The sequence below is a fragment of the Eulemur rufifrons genome, chromosome 16 (assembly GCF_041146395.1).
Source record: "Eulemur rufifrons isolate Redbay chromosome 16, OSU_ERuf_1, whole genome shotgun sequence".
NCBI classification, from domain to species: domain Eukaryota; kingdom Metazoa; phylum Chordata; class Mammalia; order Primates; family Lemuridae; genus Eulemur; species Eulemur rufifrons.
The window spans coordinates 77,913,635-77,931,417 of NC_090998.1; the positions used below are offsets into that span (position 1 = coordinate 77,913,635).

Here is a 17,783-nt window from a genome sequence, read left to right on the forward strand (position 1 = left end):
TTTCTCCTCTCCTTGCCCACTGCTCTTATAGTCCAGGCCACCATCGTTGTTCCCTCTGGCTGCAGCAGTGGTCTCACAGCTGGTCCCCGTGCCTCTAGTCCTCTCCCCTTCTGACCCTAATTGCAAATCTGACCCTGTTATTCCCCTGCTTAAAACTCTTCAATGGCTCCCCTCTGCCTACAGGTCAATGTTTAACCTCCCCACCCTTTTCTCTTGCTGTCCGTGGCCACAGCATCCCACCCTTTATGGAGGGAGGTGATCTAAGGCTTTCTCAGGTTTCTGGACCTTGGTGCATGCTCTGAAACGCCCCTCGTCCTTCCCCCTGACTTGTGGCCTCTCCTGGAACCTCCTAGGGTAAATCCTTTCCTTAATAGGTTCTCATTTTGTACTGTAATGAGTGCCCCTCTCTGTGGGTTATAGAATTGCAGAGGGCAAGGACCGTATCTTTTATCTTTGTGTTTCTGGTGCCTGGCATAGCACCTGGCTCGTAGGAGGTGATCAGTACTTGGATGTGTGACTGACTGAGATACTGAATGGGTTATAAAGCAGGGGGCAGTACATGGTTTTTAAAACTCCATTTTCCTATTGTAAATAACAAGCAAAGTAGCTTTTACCCTTCCGAAAAGAGGAGCAAATAAAAGACCAAAAGCATCCACACGACATGGTGAGATCAGATGCATGCTGACCGACTGGGATTCACGCTTTAGCTACCAAAGAAGTCCAAAGAGCTCTTTGATGACTTCTCTTGTTTTTGCCCTCCCACCACCTGGCATGCTTGTTGTTATGCAATCCAGACACTCATGGTCAACATTGATCAGGATCGTTTTGATTAAGAAGCTGCAGCAAAGCATGAACAGATTAGTCTTTGACTTTCAGCCCTTCACATTTTATAAGTTTTTTTCCTGGGGTAAAATTAAATTCCAATTTAATTTTGATCTTGTGAAGAAGCATTTCAATTCTTTCCTTTAAAACACAATGTTCTTTGTAATAGTGTCAGTCTGCTCCAGGCTGCTATATAACATAATACCATAGGCTGGTGGCTTAAGTAAATGTGAGACATTTATTTCTCACAGTTCTAGCAGCTGGGAAGTCCAGGATCAAGGTGCTGGCAGATCAGTAGGTGAGGGACTACTTCCTGGCTTGTAGACAGCTGCCTTCTTGCTGGATGCTCACCTGGCTTTTCTTGGTGTGTGCTCATGGACAGAGTGAGTCTGTCTTCCTCTCATAAGGGCACCAGTCCCATAATGGAGTCCCATCCTCATGAACTAATCTAAACCCAGTTACCTCCCAAAGGCCCTTCCCCCAAATACCAGCACAGTGGGGTTTAAGACTTTAACATATGAATTTTGGGGGGAACACAAACAAATAGTGATGTGGAGTTTTCTATTAGAAAGTAGTTCTAGATAAACAGTCCATAGCTCCCAAGGAAGCTTCTAGAATAAACAATGCAACAGGTTTTTGTGAGCACTGTGTGTCAGGCACCGTAACAGGTTGTGGAATTAAAAGCAAAAAGTGCCTGTTTAATGAATCTTACATTGGAATGATAAGGCATGGATCTTTACCGTCTGAAGATAATGAAAATAGAATATAAGATTCTCAACACTGACTCAAGTAGGTGTAAGTAGGAAAGGAAAGGCTTTTCTCTAATTAGGGTTCATGAAAGGCTTTTGTCACAGTGCCTGCTGCTAGAGTGGAATCAAAGGGAAGCTGAGATAATAAGTATCAGGCACAGTATTTAAAATGCAGGAATGGTTTTAAGAATGATTCAAGTATTTGAAAGCTTACCGGAGGCTTTGGCAAACATAATGCCTTCTATGCATCAGGCAGGCCAGGCACTGAGGACACAAGATGGGTAGGGATGACCTTGCCCTCTGGGAGTTTGGGTCTCACTCAGGTTTGGTGCAGGATGCAGAGGAGGATGCTACTAGTGCTAGTACTACTGCAACTAGCACCCGCCCTGCCTGTCTTCTAGCGCAGCGGCAAAGAGCACATGAAAAAGCAAATGCAAAAACTTTATGAAAACCTGGCAAGCCCTATAGCAATATAGTATATGGTACTATGATGTATGTGTTTATTATCCTTATCATAGCAATAAAGAGAGCTGTTTTTATAGGACAAGCTCTGTTGAGTGGAAACACACTTTGTCCACGATGGCTGATAGATTGTCAGTACCTTAGAGAGACCTCCCAAGGTGCCAGTTTCTACCTGGGGCTGGCCTGTGTCTACTGTATTTTTTTTTTTTGAATGGATGAATTTCAATCATAATAAAAAGAAGAAAGTCTAGCCCCCAGGGAGGATAGGTGAAGAGATACAGATTACCCAGTTAGGGGAAAAGGGTAGGTCTTGAGTATGAACTTCTCTGTAAGCCTATAAAATATACAGCAAACATGGGAATCAATCAACACACTGATATTTCTGAGGAACACACACATGCAGACACGTGTACACACACGCACACACACACAAGTGCACCACAGTATTTTTTTTCTTAGTAGTTAAGGTTCTCCAGAACCTTTTATAAACAATTTGAAGTGGTTTTAAAAAATCAGATGGTGTAAGCAGTTGTGGCTCACTCTACACAATGAATATGTATTTTGTAAAGTAAATGGTATTTCTGGTGTGCCAGTGTAGGTAGTTATTAAAGGAATCATATGTTAATTTTTTCCCCCAAATCAGTAGTTATGTATCATTTGTTTGGCAAATTCTTGAGTTTTATCTATCTGTGTATATAAACAGGCTTGTCATATGATTTTAAAGGTTTAATGAAAACCTTTTCTTTTTAAAAATTCCTCCTTACTTTCTTGTGGGCCTGGGCTCTGTGGACTGCGGATTCCAGGGGAGGACTTTTCCTCAGCCTCAGGGTCGTGTGTCTCTCAGTCAGGGGAGTCTGAATCTTAAGTCTGTCAACCTCACTATGTCTAATTTATGTCCAATAACACATACATCAGGACTTTGGAGCTTTATAGTTGATAAACGACAACCAAGCAGTTGTAAGAATTAATAAAACTTCCCAAGTGAAGAGTGAAGTGAATGACATAAAGATGAGTAACTTAAAACAATTGCTTCAGTAAAATGCTGCTTACATACCAGGCTAGACTCATGTCAGGATGTCTGAGTTCTGGTTCTCCCACTTTCCAGCAATGTGACTGGGAGCAAATGACTTAACCTTCCAGGTGCTCCTATCTCAATAAAAAGGAAAGGGCAGGATCCCATCATTCTTGTATTTCCAGCAGTCTGGGCTGCCGCCCCTCAGAGTGCAGCCCTGTTGTGGTTGCCAGGTTTACCTGGTGATGTGAGACCTGCTCAGCCTTTCCTGTTCTTATGCTTTCTCAGGTAATTCTTTTAAGTAATGTCCTCTTCCCTGAATTTACTTGGAGAGGGACTTCTCCTCATGGTAGTTGTGTGATGGGTTCATTTTGTGACAATTTTCATTGAATTGTACACTTAGGATTTGGATGTTTTATTGTATGCGGGTTAAACTTCAATTAACAAATATGTTTCTTTCATTTTTTAAGGCCTATCTGCCCTCAGGGCAGGTCTTTCTCAGAAATAGCTCTCTGAATCACACAGCTCTTCCCATCCTTTCCCCAGCCTCTGTCTGTCCATATTCTAAACTAATTTATGTCCCGTGCTTTCTCCCTTCCCGACCACACTCTAATTCTCCCAGTTTCTAGCGCAAGGCAGATCATACAGGTCCTTAAAAAGTCTTTGGTTGATTCCTAAGCCCTTGAGCGCTTTGCTTGTAGACCTTAGAGTTATGCTGCAGATCAATGCTTTTCACTTTAAAGAGACTGTGAATCACTTGGCTTCTTAAAATGAAGATCCTGATTCAGTGGCTCTGGGGTGGGCCTGGATTCTGCATTTCTGATAGACTTCCAGGTGATGGGGTTGCTGCTGTCTGCCAGACCACACTTTGCAAAGCAGGCTTGTAGAGACAGTAAGTAGATAGTGCCTGAACAGCAAATGTTATCATGAGTTATTCATGTGACTTTCATAAAGTGGCTCTGGTTAAAGGAACTAGACTTGGAGTTTTATTCCTTTAATTTAAGCATTTTTGGTTGTATTTTGCTTGATATAAATCTGCTATTTATATTTGGCCAGTAGTGCAACATTAAAAAAACTTCCTTTTTAAAAATTGGCGATTTATACACACATACACACACAAGCACGCAAAAGTGCATGAGTACTAGTAGACACCCCTCCGCCCTTTCTGTCATCGTAGATTAGATCTATGATCATAGATCAGAAAACATGGCCTATAATGAGATTTATTTTTTAATTGTTGAGATTTGCTTTATTGGCTGAATGTGCGGTCTCTTTGTAATAGTTGATCATGGGCTTAAGAAGAATGTGTATTCTGTGATTGTCAGATGCAGGGTTCAGTATTTGTCCATTAAATTGACATTCATTGTCCCCTTCAAATTTTCAGTGGTTTTACTAAACTTTTGCTTGCCAAACTTATCAGTTGTTCAGTGTGTTATGATCTCCCCCTCTGATGGTGGATTTGTCATTTTCTTCCTGTAGCTCTAGTAATTTTTGCTTCTTATATTTGAGGTTATTTTATTTTGGCATATAGATTTAACATTTTTTATATCTTCCTAGAGAATTGAATCTTAAACCTTTTATCATTATTACTGACCCCCTTTATCCTTAATAATGCTTTTTGTCTTAAAGTCTTTTTCATTTAAAAATAAAATACCTACCACAGTTTTATTTTAGTTAGTATTGGTTGCTGTATCCTTTTATATCTTTTATTTTCAGCATTCTATGTCCTTGTGTTTTAGATGTTTCTCTTATAAACAGCATTTAGTTTTTGTTTTTTTAGAAATCCATTTCTCAATCTTTTAGGTAGCAAATTTATACCATTTACATGTATTGATATTACTAATATATTTGAACTTATTCCTACCATTTTACTTTGTGTTTTCTCTGTCTTGTTTTTTTTCTGTGCCTTTTGTCTTATTTATTTCCTTTTTCTAATTTGAATATTTTTGTTTAATCCCTTCTCCCGCTCTTCCCCACTACCCTACCCCTACCTTCCTTGAACACAACAAACTGGTTTGGAAATTTAGTCTTTCTGTTGTTTTAAATTGCCCTTGTGCTTTTACTTAAATCTTCCTTAACAAATCCTGTATTTATTCACTATATTTTAACTAACTTTAATATGTTAACCTTTGCCCTGAACAATATTTTGACTTTGAGCACCCAGTTCCTGGTTTGTATACTATTATTATTTAGTATTGTAGTTCTATTCTTTTTTTAAACCTACCACATTACACATTATAATTATTATTTTATACTGACAGTTTTTTGTTTAGAGTTGCCTGCATATTTACAAAAATTCCATATTCAGTGGAAATACATCAATATTCATGGTGCTTTCCTTTTTGCCTTGGTTAGAATAAAAGGTAAGATAGGTTGAGTGTTGAGATGGGCCTGATTTTCTTTCGTTATAATAGCATATTGTTTATGAGTTTATCCCAAGTAATATGAGACAAATAAAATGTGTGTTAGTTTTTTCCACACTTTTCTGCTAAGTGGACCTCTGACAACAGAGTAGATCCTGTTCCCTTTTGAGCCTCAGTTCTTAGCACATCAGATCAATGACTGTCAAAGGTGCAGTACCAGATACAGGAGGAATCCACCTAGCTCAGCTTTCGATATTAATCTGTGCTCCTTTTTGTCTTTTCCTCTGTTCTCAATTATTTTTACAGTGTAAAACAAACCTGGGTTTTGTTTCATTCTTTTTTAAATTTTTTTTTTTTTAAGTTTTTACCAACACCTTCATTTTAGACCACAAACCTGGGTTTTAATTCCAGCTTTCTGACTGCTCAGAAATGTGACTCTGGAAAAGTTCCTTAATTTGTTTTAGCCTCCAATTCCTCATCCATATAATAGGATTATCATATCTACCTTAAAAGACTTGTTTTGAGGCTTACATGAAATAACGATATAAATGAAATAATAAATGTTTAGCGTAGTCCCTGGTGAAGATCAGGTACTCAATAGCTGGTTGTCCAATCCCACTGCCTTCTCTTTTTCCTAGAAATTTTTGCAGAATTTATATTTCAGGGTTGCCCTGCCATAATATTTATACCTCTTTACTCCTTTAAAAATGTTATTGTGGACTATAATATACATATAGACAAATGGATAAGACAAACTTATAATTTAAGGCATAATTATCAAATGAATACCATGTGGCCACCACCTAGGTCAAAAAACAGAACATTTCCAGCACTGAAGAACCCACTCCCACCCCATACTCTTTCATAATTCAAACTTCCTTCTCCCCCCACCCTGTGAGACCACCATGCTGACTTTTGTGCTAATTATTTTATTACTTTACAGTTTTATCATCCATGTATGGATCTATAAACAATATAATTTAGTTATGTTTATTGTTGAAGTTTTCATAAATAGAAGCACATATATCATTTTCAGGTTGCTGCTTTTATTCCACATTGTGCTTGGGAGATTCGTCTATGAAATTTCGTATAGCTTTATCATTTTCTTTGAAATGTAATATTCCATTTTATGGCTATCCTTGCTCTTCATAAGTATAAAATAAAAATATAGCTAACACTAATTGAACACTTTCTATGTGGTAGGTGCTGGTATATAACAACTTTCTCATATAACCTTATAATGTAGGTGCCTTTATTATTCCCATTTTACATATGGAGAAACTGAGCCATACAGAGATGAAATAACATGCCCAAGGATTGGAACCAACTAATCTATTATATTACTAGATACAACTCTAGAACCCATAAAGTTGATTAATCTCATTCATAGTTTCAATTTTTTCTATTAGTTACTTGATTTTTTTTTTCATTTAATTGCACTTGGTTTCTAAAGGATTAAATGGATATTCAGGCTCTTCCATAAAACCTAGCATTTTTATTTTAATTCTAATAGGTAAGTGCATCTTCCTTCACGTCATCACTTTGTGCTGCAAAGGCTCTTTGGGCTCTTTGTACTTTTACTCTTGGAGTCTTTTCAAAATATTGCCACCAAAATTATTGCCCTAGTTTTACCATTCAGATTTGATTGAAATCAGAATAATTTTGCCATTGAAGTTTATTCACAGCCTCTTCCCAGGCATGCATTCCTACTTCAAGCCTTCTGCTTCTTTGTTGATGACTAGCACCCTTTTCTCCTTCATTCCTTTCTCCTCCCCATTCATAGCCATTTTTGTGCTTGTGGCTACCTCTCTCTCTCTTTTTCTCCGATTGTATACATTTTTGATGCCATTGGCCTTGTCCCTTGAAGGTTTCCTCCCTTCCAAAGTTTTTTAAGGATAGATCACCAGTGAAGGGCTTAAAAAGGATTAGGAATGACAACTGTAGAGTAGTTTGATATGTTTTAGGTCTGGATTTTGTTGATTCAGTAATTCCAGAGATATATATGGAATTATTTGCTAACTATACATTTTGTGTGGCTGGTTTATTTTTATTAACCGTACTTCATCCCCTCCCCCGAAAAAGTGAGATAAGCATTATTGTCACCATTTGCAGGTGGAGAAACCAGTACTAAAGGAAGTTAAACAGCTTGGCCAAGTTCAAAGAGCTCATGTGTGTAGCAAAGCTGGGCTTCAAACCCAGGTCTTCGCACTCTCAGCCCAGTGCTTTCTCTTTTATCACAGCAACCGCTTTGAAATTATAAAGGGAAGGAGAGTAAATCATTTGTTTGTTCCTTCTTTAATTTCATTTCTTCCTTTTCCTTTTTTTTGTAACCAATGAACATTTATTGAGCATTTACCTTATGCCAGGCACAGCACTAAGCTCTGGAAATTTCGAAATGAATAACGTGTGGGTCTGTCCTTGACAAGCCCGTGGTTTAGGAGATGTGTAAAGCAGTGCAATCTCGAATGCTTGGTGCTACTATTGGAGTTGTGGCTAGCTTTTCAGGAAGCACCCTAGAGGTTGGAGATGGTCTCGGAATGTTTCTTAGAGTAGGAGTTGGCCATATACACTTGCTAGAATTAGTTTTTTTACATTAAAAATAGTTTTAAAAATTCTTCTTAGCATTTTAACTTCCTGTTTATGAACCTGTAGTGGCCTTGATGTAGACTCTGAGAGCCAGCATCATTTCTCTGCTCTCTGGCTCGCCATTGCTCCTGTCAATATTTTCCAATTGCTTTCAAACTATAAGGGCACTTGCAGATCACACCCTACAGGTGACTCCCACTTCCTGGCTTCTCTGTCCAGGTGCCTGCTGTTCTTTCCTCCTAGGAATGTGCACCTACAAAGCCATGTTCTCTACCAGTCCACATCATGTTCTCATTAAAATCTGACTTAATGTGTTTCTAGACACCCTTACTCTTTAGATGCGTTGGACTGATTCTTAATAATTATTTCTTTCCCTCAGACCTGTAATTGCTACCATTCTAGATCAGAGTTTTCTTACTGTCACATAGTATTCAAATACTTTCTTTAGGCCAGTTTTGCTACCATTCAATTATAATGACTCTTCTAACCTGTAGTGTTTTATATTAGACAATGCATATTCATTTTGATATTTTAAAATCATTTGTGACCTGCCATGTTGTTATTAAGACTTAAATTTTTTTAGATAAACACCCTCCCTGCTCTTTCATCCCTCCCTCCACCCTCAACCTCTGGCAACCACTAATATCTTTATTATCTCCATAGGTTTGCTTTTTCCACAATGTCAGAGTTGGAATCATCCAGTATCTAGCTTTTTCAGATTGGCTTTTTCACTTAATAATATACATTTAAGGTTCCCTCATGTCTTTTCATGAGTTGATAGCTCATTTCTTTTTAGTGCTGAATACTGTTTCATTGTATGGATGTGCCACAGTTTACTTATCCATTAACCTACTGAAGGGCCCGCTGGTTGCTTCCAAGTTTTGGGAAGTATGAATGAAGCTGTTGTAAACATCTGCATGTAGGTTTTTGTGTGGACATGTTTTCAAATCTTTTGAGTAAATATGAAGGAGCAAGTTTTCTGGGTCATATGGCAAGAGTAAGTTTAGTTTTGTAAGAAACCACCAAACTGTCTTCTAAAGTGGCTGTATCCCCATTTTGTATTCCCATCAGCAATGGATTAGATGGAGTTCCTGCTGCTCCACATTTTTGCCAGCATTCAGTGTTATCAGTGTTCTGGATTTTGGGCATTTTAATAGATGTATAATGATATCTCATTTTTGTTTCCATTTGCATTTCCTTGATGATATATGACGTGTAGCATCTTTTCATATGTTTATTTGCCATCTGTATATCATCTTTGGTGAGGTGTCTGTTCAGGTCTTTGGCTCATTTTTTTAAGTGAGATTGTTTTCTTATTATTGAGTTTTAAAAGTTCTTTGTATATTTTAGATAACAGTCCTTTATCATCTATGTCTTGTGCAAATATTCTCTCCCAGTCCGTGGCCTATTTTCTCATTGTCTTGATAATATCTTTCTCCAGGCAGAAGTTTTGAATTGTAAAGTTTAGTTTATTATTTATTTCATGGCTTTTACCTTTGGTGTTGCATCTGAAAAACCACTGCTATGTGCAAGGTCGTCTAGATTTTCTCCTATCTTATCTCCTCAGAGTTTTTTAGTTTTGTGTTCCTGCAATGTCTCATAAACAGTTTGAACAGTACTTCTGATATAGGCCTGAGCTCTGTGCCACTTTGTGCTGTCAGTATGACCTTGGGCAAGGCCCTCAGCCACCCGGAGTCTCTCAGCCTTTCCCTCAGAGACATGGTGATGGTACCTACCTCCTGCGTTAAATGGTGGGAGTGAAAACGCTGAAATGTGATGCACCCGGGAGGTTTTGATTTCTTTTGCCCTGCTCCCTCCCCACCCCCAACATTTTCTTTTCACAATAGTGAGGAATTCCATGCACTGTGCTGCTCTTTCAGCCTTGAGGGGACTTGCATGCCACACCTCCTGTGGTTTGCCACCGCTCTCTCTCATCAGGGTTACTGCAGCAGCCTCATAAATGACCCTTTCTGCTCTCAGTTCACCCTCTTCCAGTCGGTACCCCACGCTGCCACAAAGTGAATTTTCTGAAATGAAAATGGGATCCTGCTCTCTAGACAAAATCCAAACTGGTTAATGTGTTTTATAAGACCCTTTGTAATCTGGCCACTGCTCATCTCTCCTCTTACTGTGTTCAGCTGCTAGCTCACGAGGCTGGCTGTGGCCGCGCAGCCTGCAGACATGATGCTAGCCCCCTGCCTGGATCTTTCCCCACAATCCGTCCTCCTTTTGCCTAGGCAGGTAGTGCTCACCGTTTAGGTTTTCACCGTTGATATAACTTCCTCCAGGAAGCTTTACCTGATACCTTCTAGTCTGTGGTCAGATCAGGTGTCCTCTCACCCGCCCACCCTTAGCTGCCCAAGCACCCTTCACTCCTCCATTATAAGAATGTGACACCTAACTGAAATCGCCTGTGTGTGGCTGTCTGGGTTGTTTATTGCAGTGTTGCAAGCACTCATCCCAGTGCCTGGCACCTAGCGCTGCCTGAGTGTGGAGGAATGAACCAGTGGATGAATATGAGAGTGCCTGTGTCAGACACAGAAAGCTGGTTTATTTATCGCTAGTCGTACATTTACATTGTGGTCATGGTGTCTATCAGGCTATAATTAACCTTTTTGTGTTTTGTTTTCTTAGCAGACAAAGATATGAGCAGTGCAAGTTATAACCTTTCTTCTGCAACAACGGGCAGCTACTACAGTTGTGTCAGCCAGATCACCATAGGTGAGCAATTGTGTCATTTTGTTTTATAAAAATTATTATTGCCTGGAATAGGGGGCGGAGGGGTGAGGCTAAGAAGGAGAGAGAAGGAAATATAAATGCGTAAGCATTTGTTTTCCGAATCAGCAATTGCTTGTGGACTCACCTTTCTGGGGCGCCCTCTTGTGGACTCTTATGGATGTTGCATAGAATTAGAGAAAAAGTCTAGGGAGATAAAAAGTCACCTCTGTTCTGTAGACCAACTTGTCTTTCCCAACTTTTCATCATTCGCTTTAATCCTTTCATTCATGTATCACCTGTACTATTACACACTTACTATTACAATTGAGTTACTTTTTGAGGATTATATTACTCTATTTTAAAAATAAATTTTGTATTACAACTGTAAAGAAAATGTGTAGTGAAAATCTACTTTTTCCTGTTTAAAGAGCATGCTAAGCAGGTATTAGAGTGATGTTAAAAACCAAAGTGCGACTTCCTCCTTGTTATGATCACTCAACCTTAAACATGGTTTATTTTGGTCAACAAGAGAAGAGTGACCCTCATTATTTTTCTCCTGGTTGAATCCTTCTCCTTTCCACTTCCTTTCAAAATTTTCTTGATTCCAGAATCCTGGGCGGTGACTTAGAGATCAGAAAAAAAATAATGATGATAGCAGACAACATTTATTTTGCACTCATTGTCTGCCAGCTGCTCCTGGCTCCCTACATACATTATTTCACCTAATCAGAACTCAGTGAGGAAGGGACCATTATTTCTCCATTTTACAGATAAGGAAACTTGCTCTTTTTTTTGAGACAGAGTCTCACTCTGTTGCCCGGGCTAGAGTGCCATGGCATCAGCCTAGCTCACAGCAACCTCAAACTCCTGGGCTCAAGTGATCCTACTGCCTCAGCCTCCCGAGTAGCTGGGACTACAGGCATGTGCCACCATGCCCGGCTAATTTTTTCTCTATATATTTTTAGTTGTCCAGATAATTTCTTTCTATTTTTAGTAGAGATGGGGCCTCACTCATGCTCAGGCTCGTCTCGAACTCCTGACCTCGAGTGATCCTCCCGCCTCAGCCTCCCAGAGTGCTAGGATTACAGGCGTGAGCCACCGTGCCCGGCCCCATACATTTTTCTTTTTCTCATCTTTCACTGAGCTATGCTGAGTTCGGCAATTTCAGAGAAACTGCCTTGCTGCATTATAAGCTCTTAAAGGCTGAGAATTAAATGTTTTATTTCTCTTATTACCCCTGGTTAATAGATAAAACAATAGTACCTTATAAACAGCTGCTGCTATACTGATTTCAGAATTAACAGAAAAGATTTGAATTGTTACTGCCCGAGTTTTATTTCAAACTGTCTGACATGAGATCATAAGCTTACTGATTCACACACCTCAATGGTCAAGCCAGAAATTAATTATCCAAGATTTCAAACCAGGTCTGTTTGATGTTAAAGCCCATGCTCTTAAACACTATGCCATGATTTCTCAAACTCCAGCACTGTGAACCCCTAAAAAAGAAGTAATGATGAACCTTTAGAGTTGAACAAAATGATTTTTATTACAAGATTACTTTAATATGTTCAAACATAACACTAGGTATAGACATCTTATATACAAAATATAGCCATAAAAATAAAATCAAATTTCTAAATTGAATTTAAAACACTGGAATCTAAACAAAAATACACCAATTAAGTTCACCACATTAATTTAATATAATATATGTTGTTATTTTGCTGAAATGCAATTGCTGCTTGTCATGCAATGTGGTACTGGTTGCAGTGGTGAGGTTCTTTGAGTTCAGTACAGTTTTACAGCCAGGTATTTTATAGTAACTCTGCCTTTCTGCCATCTTTCTCTGCTCAACCCGCTGTGAAATCTGTTAATGCTCACTGATGTGAGGTTATTGGATCTTCATTTGGTATGAATGCACCTTGGCATATCCATCTCTCTCCCTTTCTCATTCAGTGTACCAATTGGTGCCAAGCTGATGGGAACACAAAAGTAAACCAAGGCATTACAGTAAGGAAGAACTTGGTCCAGAGTATATGTATGTTAATTTTTAAGTGACTAACTTTTAAATGAAAAATAAAGGCAATATAAAAATTCTTGTGGAAAGCTCATGGACCCTGGTTTGAAAATGTTGAGTAACCAAAAATATTATTCCTAGAGATATTGGTTAAGTAGTGGGAGGTCAATTAGGGTTCACATGTAGACACATGGATGAAAAAAGATTATTTCGGTGGTGAACAGGGTGGAGTTCGTGTGGGCAGGTTAGTGGCTGTGACTACAGTCTTGACATGAGGCAGAAATAAACTAGGCAGATGGGATAAAAAGGCAGGTCTGGAGGACGAGAGGTAGAATTCTGGCAGGACTAGTCACTGGCTGGATATGAGGATAGACAAGTGTGCCCTGAGGTTTTGGGTCAGGGTGATGGAGAGTTAGAGCCATTCCCGGAAGTGCGGAAGCTGGGAAGAGGAGGTGATGGGGACAGGTTAGATGTTTTGGGGTTGAGGTGCCCATGAGACTGCCCATCTCAGAATGCCTCACAGGAAATTAGAAATGTGGGGAAAATGGTCAGGAGATAAAGATACTGGTGCTACCTGCACAGTCAAATCTTTGGAAGAGGATGCAATAGTAAGAGTGAGAGTTAGTTCCTTGAATCAGTACACGGAGGTTCAAGGGCCAGTCTCTGGGGGAAGCACAACTGGGGTAGAAATAATGATAGAGGTAGGAGAACCAAGCAAGCACATTTCTTAGAAAGCCCCGAGAATTTCTGGAAGGGGAGATGGAGGAGGGTGAAAGTTAGAATGTGCCCTGGTGACATCCTGAGAGCTACGTTAGCGTATGGTGGCATGGGAGCCAGGCTGCTGAGCTCTGAATAAGGAAGATGGGCTGTGAGTGGAGACTGCTCTTTTACGACACTTTTCAGCAGAAGCAGAGGGTTAGATAGTAAGGATGACATCATAGCTAACACTTTTTGGGAGCTTTCTCTTTGCTAAGCACTGTTCTAAGTACTTTTCGCATATTTATTCATTTACTCTTCATGAAAATCCTGATTTGCAGTGTTATTTTCCCCATTTTACAAATGAGGACACTGAGTTTCTGAGAGTTTAAAGTGTTTCCTAAGGACACACGGGGTAGCAAGAGCTGGGATCGAGCCCAGGTACATGAGCTCCTGTTGGATGACATTCTTGTTACCTGCCATCTTGCAGACTTGGGTCAGGGGCTCTTTCCTGGTCCAGTCAGCTGTAGCTACCATGTCAGGGTGTTGCATTGAATTGTGTCCCCCAAAAAGGTATCTTGAAGTCCTAATCCCCAGTACCTGTGATTGTGACCTTGTTTGGAAATAGGGTCTTTGCAGATGTAATCAAGTTAAGATGAGGTCATACTTGATTAGGGTGGGCCCTAATCCAATGTGGCTGGTGTCCTTAAAGACGAGAAGAGACGCAGAGACATACGGGAAGAATGCTGTGTGACGGCAGAGGCAGAGATTAGAGTGCTGCGTCTACAAGCCGGGGAACACCAAGTGTTAACAGCAACCAGAACATGGAACGGATTCTCCTCCAGAGCCTTCAGAGAGAGCACGGCCCTACTGACACCGTATTTTAGACTTGTAGCCTCCAGTGCTGTGAGAGAATAAGTTTCTGTTGTTTTAAGCGACCCTGTTGTGGTACTTTGTCACAGCAGCCATAGAAAACTAATCTCTGAAGGGGAGGTGGATATGACAGACACTTAATCTTCTCTGAAGGTGAAGGGATATCCAGAGGGCCTTGAATACTCCCTCAGTTCCCTGACTCACATGGGCTGAAACTATAAGGAGATTCATTATTTCACCTAACAGGAAGACCAGAGGCAGGCCTGTCCTTAGGATGGGTTGATTAAGCTGCTCAATGATGTTGCAAAAGACCTCCTCCCCTCTGCCTTCCTTGGTCCATTTGTCTTCGTGGTGGCAGTCAGATGGCTGCTGTGGTTCCGGGAATTGCATCCAGACATGACTATGATCAGAGGGAAAGGAACTTTGGTGCCTTCCTCAGGCCTTCACTCGAGGGGCTGAGAAACATTCCCCTGCGGGTCCTCAATAGACCCCTCCTAGCTCACTAGGTGGGACTGGGTCCCATGGCCATCCTTGAACCAGCCATTGACAAGGGAGATGGCATTATCTTGTGCCCCCTCCGGCCCACCTGAGGCTTTGGATGGGGAGGGGATGGGAATGAGCTCTTGCTTCCCTGAGTCACAGGGCCGCGTGGGGGTGGGACGGGTTCCCAGATGAAATAGGGGCTCTGTTGGGAGGAAGGATGGGGGCAGATTCTGCACAGGCAACTGCCCGCAGTCTGTCCACTACAAAGCACTTTTGCAATATTTATAGTAAAAGCTGAAAATAATTTACAACCTTAGACTCAAGGTACGAGAGGGAGGACAGATTTCTTTGGATCATCCAAGGAGTTCTTTTTAAAAGACTCATTTGTTTTCTTTCATCCCCTGCACTTCAGTCCTCCTCTTCCAGAATCGTCATCTCACACAGAAGCATCGCATTTGTGAGGGTATTCCATTGAGGAAAACAGCACGGGTGTGGATTTCCTGTTAATGTCGTTCCCATAGAGCACTATGTCCTGCCCAAAGTAGAGGTGCTAAAAAAAAAAAATCCAAGGAACAGAAAAAGGACTCTTTTTCTGAAATCATTCTGTTTATCCATGAGAGGCTTGAATAGCTCCTTATTTTCTAGTATTGAATTCCCATTTTACCCATGTAGGAGAGATTTAAGGACCTTATACTTAATTAACATTATTTTTTTCTCAAGATAGCTGACAATTTTGGGTGTTCCTTCCATGTCTTCCTTAACAATTTTGGGTCCAGCGGGTGCTAGTGTTGATGTAGAACTCAAAGGGAACCGAGACTCCTGTTCCCACCTCCCTCCCCAACAGGGGACGTGATGGGGGTGAGGGGTGGTGGGGCTGAGGGGGGATGTGCAGGCTGTCAGTGCTACCAAGGCAACCACATTCCTGTTTCTTGCCTCTTAGACGTCAGCTGGTCCCCTGGATGATTGTCCCTTCAAAATATTTTGATCTCATTGCTACTTTTAAATTGAGACTTACATTTACATCCCACTGTAATTATGGAGATATTATCATAGCTCATTTGTATCAATAACATGGGTTAAAATATTTGCTGATGAACTCCATTTCTGGAGTAAATGACGTGGTAATTTCCTGAATTAGAAAAAGAATTGTTAGCTTTATGAACTATATCTTTTCAAAATTAAGAATATGCTATAAATTAGCTATAATTTTACATAAGAAATCGTAAAACCTGAAATCTTAGAGTCCAGCGTCCTTAGAGACTTTTATTTTTGGAAGGAAAGAACACATATTTATTTACTAAGTGCTTATGAGGAATCAGGCACTATATAATTTATGTATTTATTTTATTGTATATATTTAAGGTGTGCAACATGATGTTTTGATATACCTAGTGGAATGATTACTTCAGTCAAACAAATTAACATACCCATCATCTCACAGAGTCACCTTTTTAGTGTATAGGTAGTAAGAACACCTAAAATCTACTCTCTCAGCAAATTTCTGGTGTACAATATGGTATAATTAATTGTGGTCCCCATGATGTATATTAAATCTCTAGACTTACCCATCCTACATAACTTAGCTGCAACATGGTGCCCTTTTACCTACATCTCCTCATTCGCCACTGCCCCGGGCCCCTAGTAACCACCGTTCTATTCTTTGTTTCTATATATGCAACTTTTTTTTTTTTAAAAAAGATTCCATATATAGATGACATCATGCAATTTTTTTTTATCTGTGTCTGGCTTATGTCATTTAGCATAATGTCCTCCAGGTTCATCCATGTTGTTGCAAGTGGCAGGATCTCCATTTTTAAGGCCAAATAATATTCCATTGTATATGCATACAACAATTTATCCATTCATCCATCGATGGACACTTTGTCCTTAGAGACTTTTAAGCATATGCTTTCACAGTGTGCTCTATTCTGTATAATGACTCCAGAGGAGCTTGGGAATATGGAAAGAGAAGAGAGACTTAAGCAAGTTTCTGAAGGAAGCAATAGGCAAGGGGAAAACATGGTCCTGTAATTATTCTTCTGATAGAAGGATTCTCTGGTATAAATAGCAGGCAATAAATTTTCAAATTTTTAATAAGAACATAATGGAGTATCAACTTAAATAGAACATTCTGGAATTTCATGGCCCAGTCTTTTTTCGCTTCTATGGCCCAGTCATTTCTATGGACTGTCTTGGGAGCTACGGGAGATCCAAAAGTATCGATCACAAACAAATGTGCATCAGAGAGTTAGTCCAAGAAACACCATCAGGTCCGGTCCTGGGGCTGGTGGCATTCTGTTCAGTCTTTTACAGCATCTTCTGGCTCCACCAACGTTCTGAGCATTGAGAATTTGTGTTCTCATTGGTTATTTCCAGGGGCTTCATATTCCTCACTTGAAGGATTCACTGACACTCACTGCATTGCACTTAGTCACCTTTTAGGAAAGTGACCAACCAAGATGAGTTGAAACAATTCAGTCAGTGTGTCTTCAGCATTTCCCTTTCCTCACGCAGTCCTCTGTGAAAAAGGGTTCAGACAGGAATAAATAATCTGAGAGCAATTTGTCAGGGAACAGGCCCTGTTTCCGGCTCCCAGAATCCCTCTTGGTTCTCGCTCTCTTGGTGAAAAAGTGCAGCTTAGTGGCCCAGGGCACCTGTGTTGCCTTCAGTGAGCCTGGGCTTGAGTCTTGACTGTTATTTCTGTGTAACTATTGACTTCAGGAAAGTTATATTGTCCCTTAGCCTCAGTTTCCTCCTCTGTCAATGGGAATAATAGTCCCTGCTTGACAGGGTTATTGTGAGGCTTAAATGAGGTGGCGCTGGTAGGTCCCTTAGCACCGTGCCAGGGAGTGTCAGAGTGTATTGTCATTTTTAGTGGATTTATTATTTTGTGACAGTGAAGTAGATTGTTCGTTCCTAGGCTAGGACTTCTGTGTGGATGACTTCCACATTTATGACGCTGGTCCCATTTCTCCTGATGCTCATTTCCATTTTTTTCA

At 40.2% G+C, this 17,783-nt stretch overlaps 1 protein-coding gene across 1 annotated transcript in view; it reads left to right on the forward strand.

Annotated features, from left to right (window-relative positions):
* The first annotated feature begins 10,636 nt into the window (after window positions 1-10,636).
* The window catches only part of ANO4 (anoctamin 4), a 325,441-nt gene continuing 318,294 nt past the window's right edge, over window positions 10,637-17,783 (forward strand). The window contains exon 1 of the mRNA XM_069490108.1: window positions 10,637-10,715. Coding sequence (XP_069346209.1) covers window positions 10,640-10,715 — 76 coding nt within the window. The 5' untranslated portion in view covers window positions 10,637-10,639. The remainder of the gene's footprint in view (window positions 10,716-17,783) is intronic.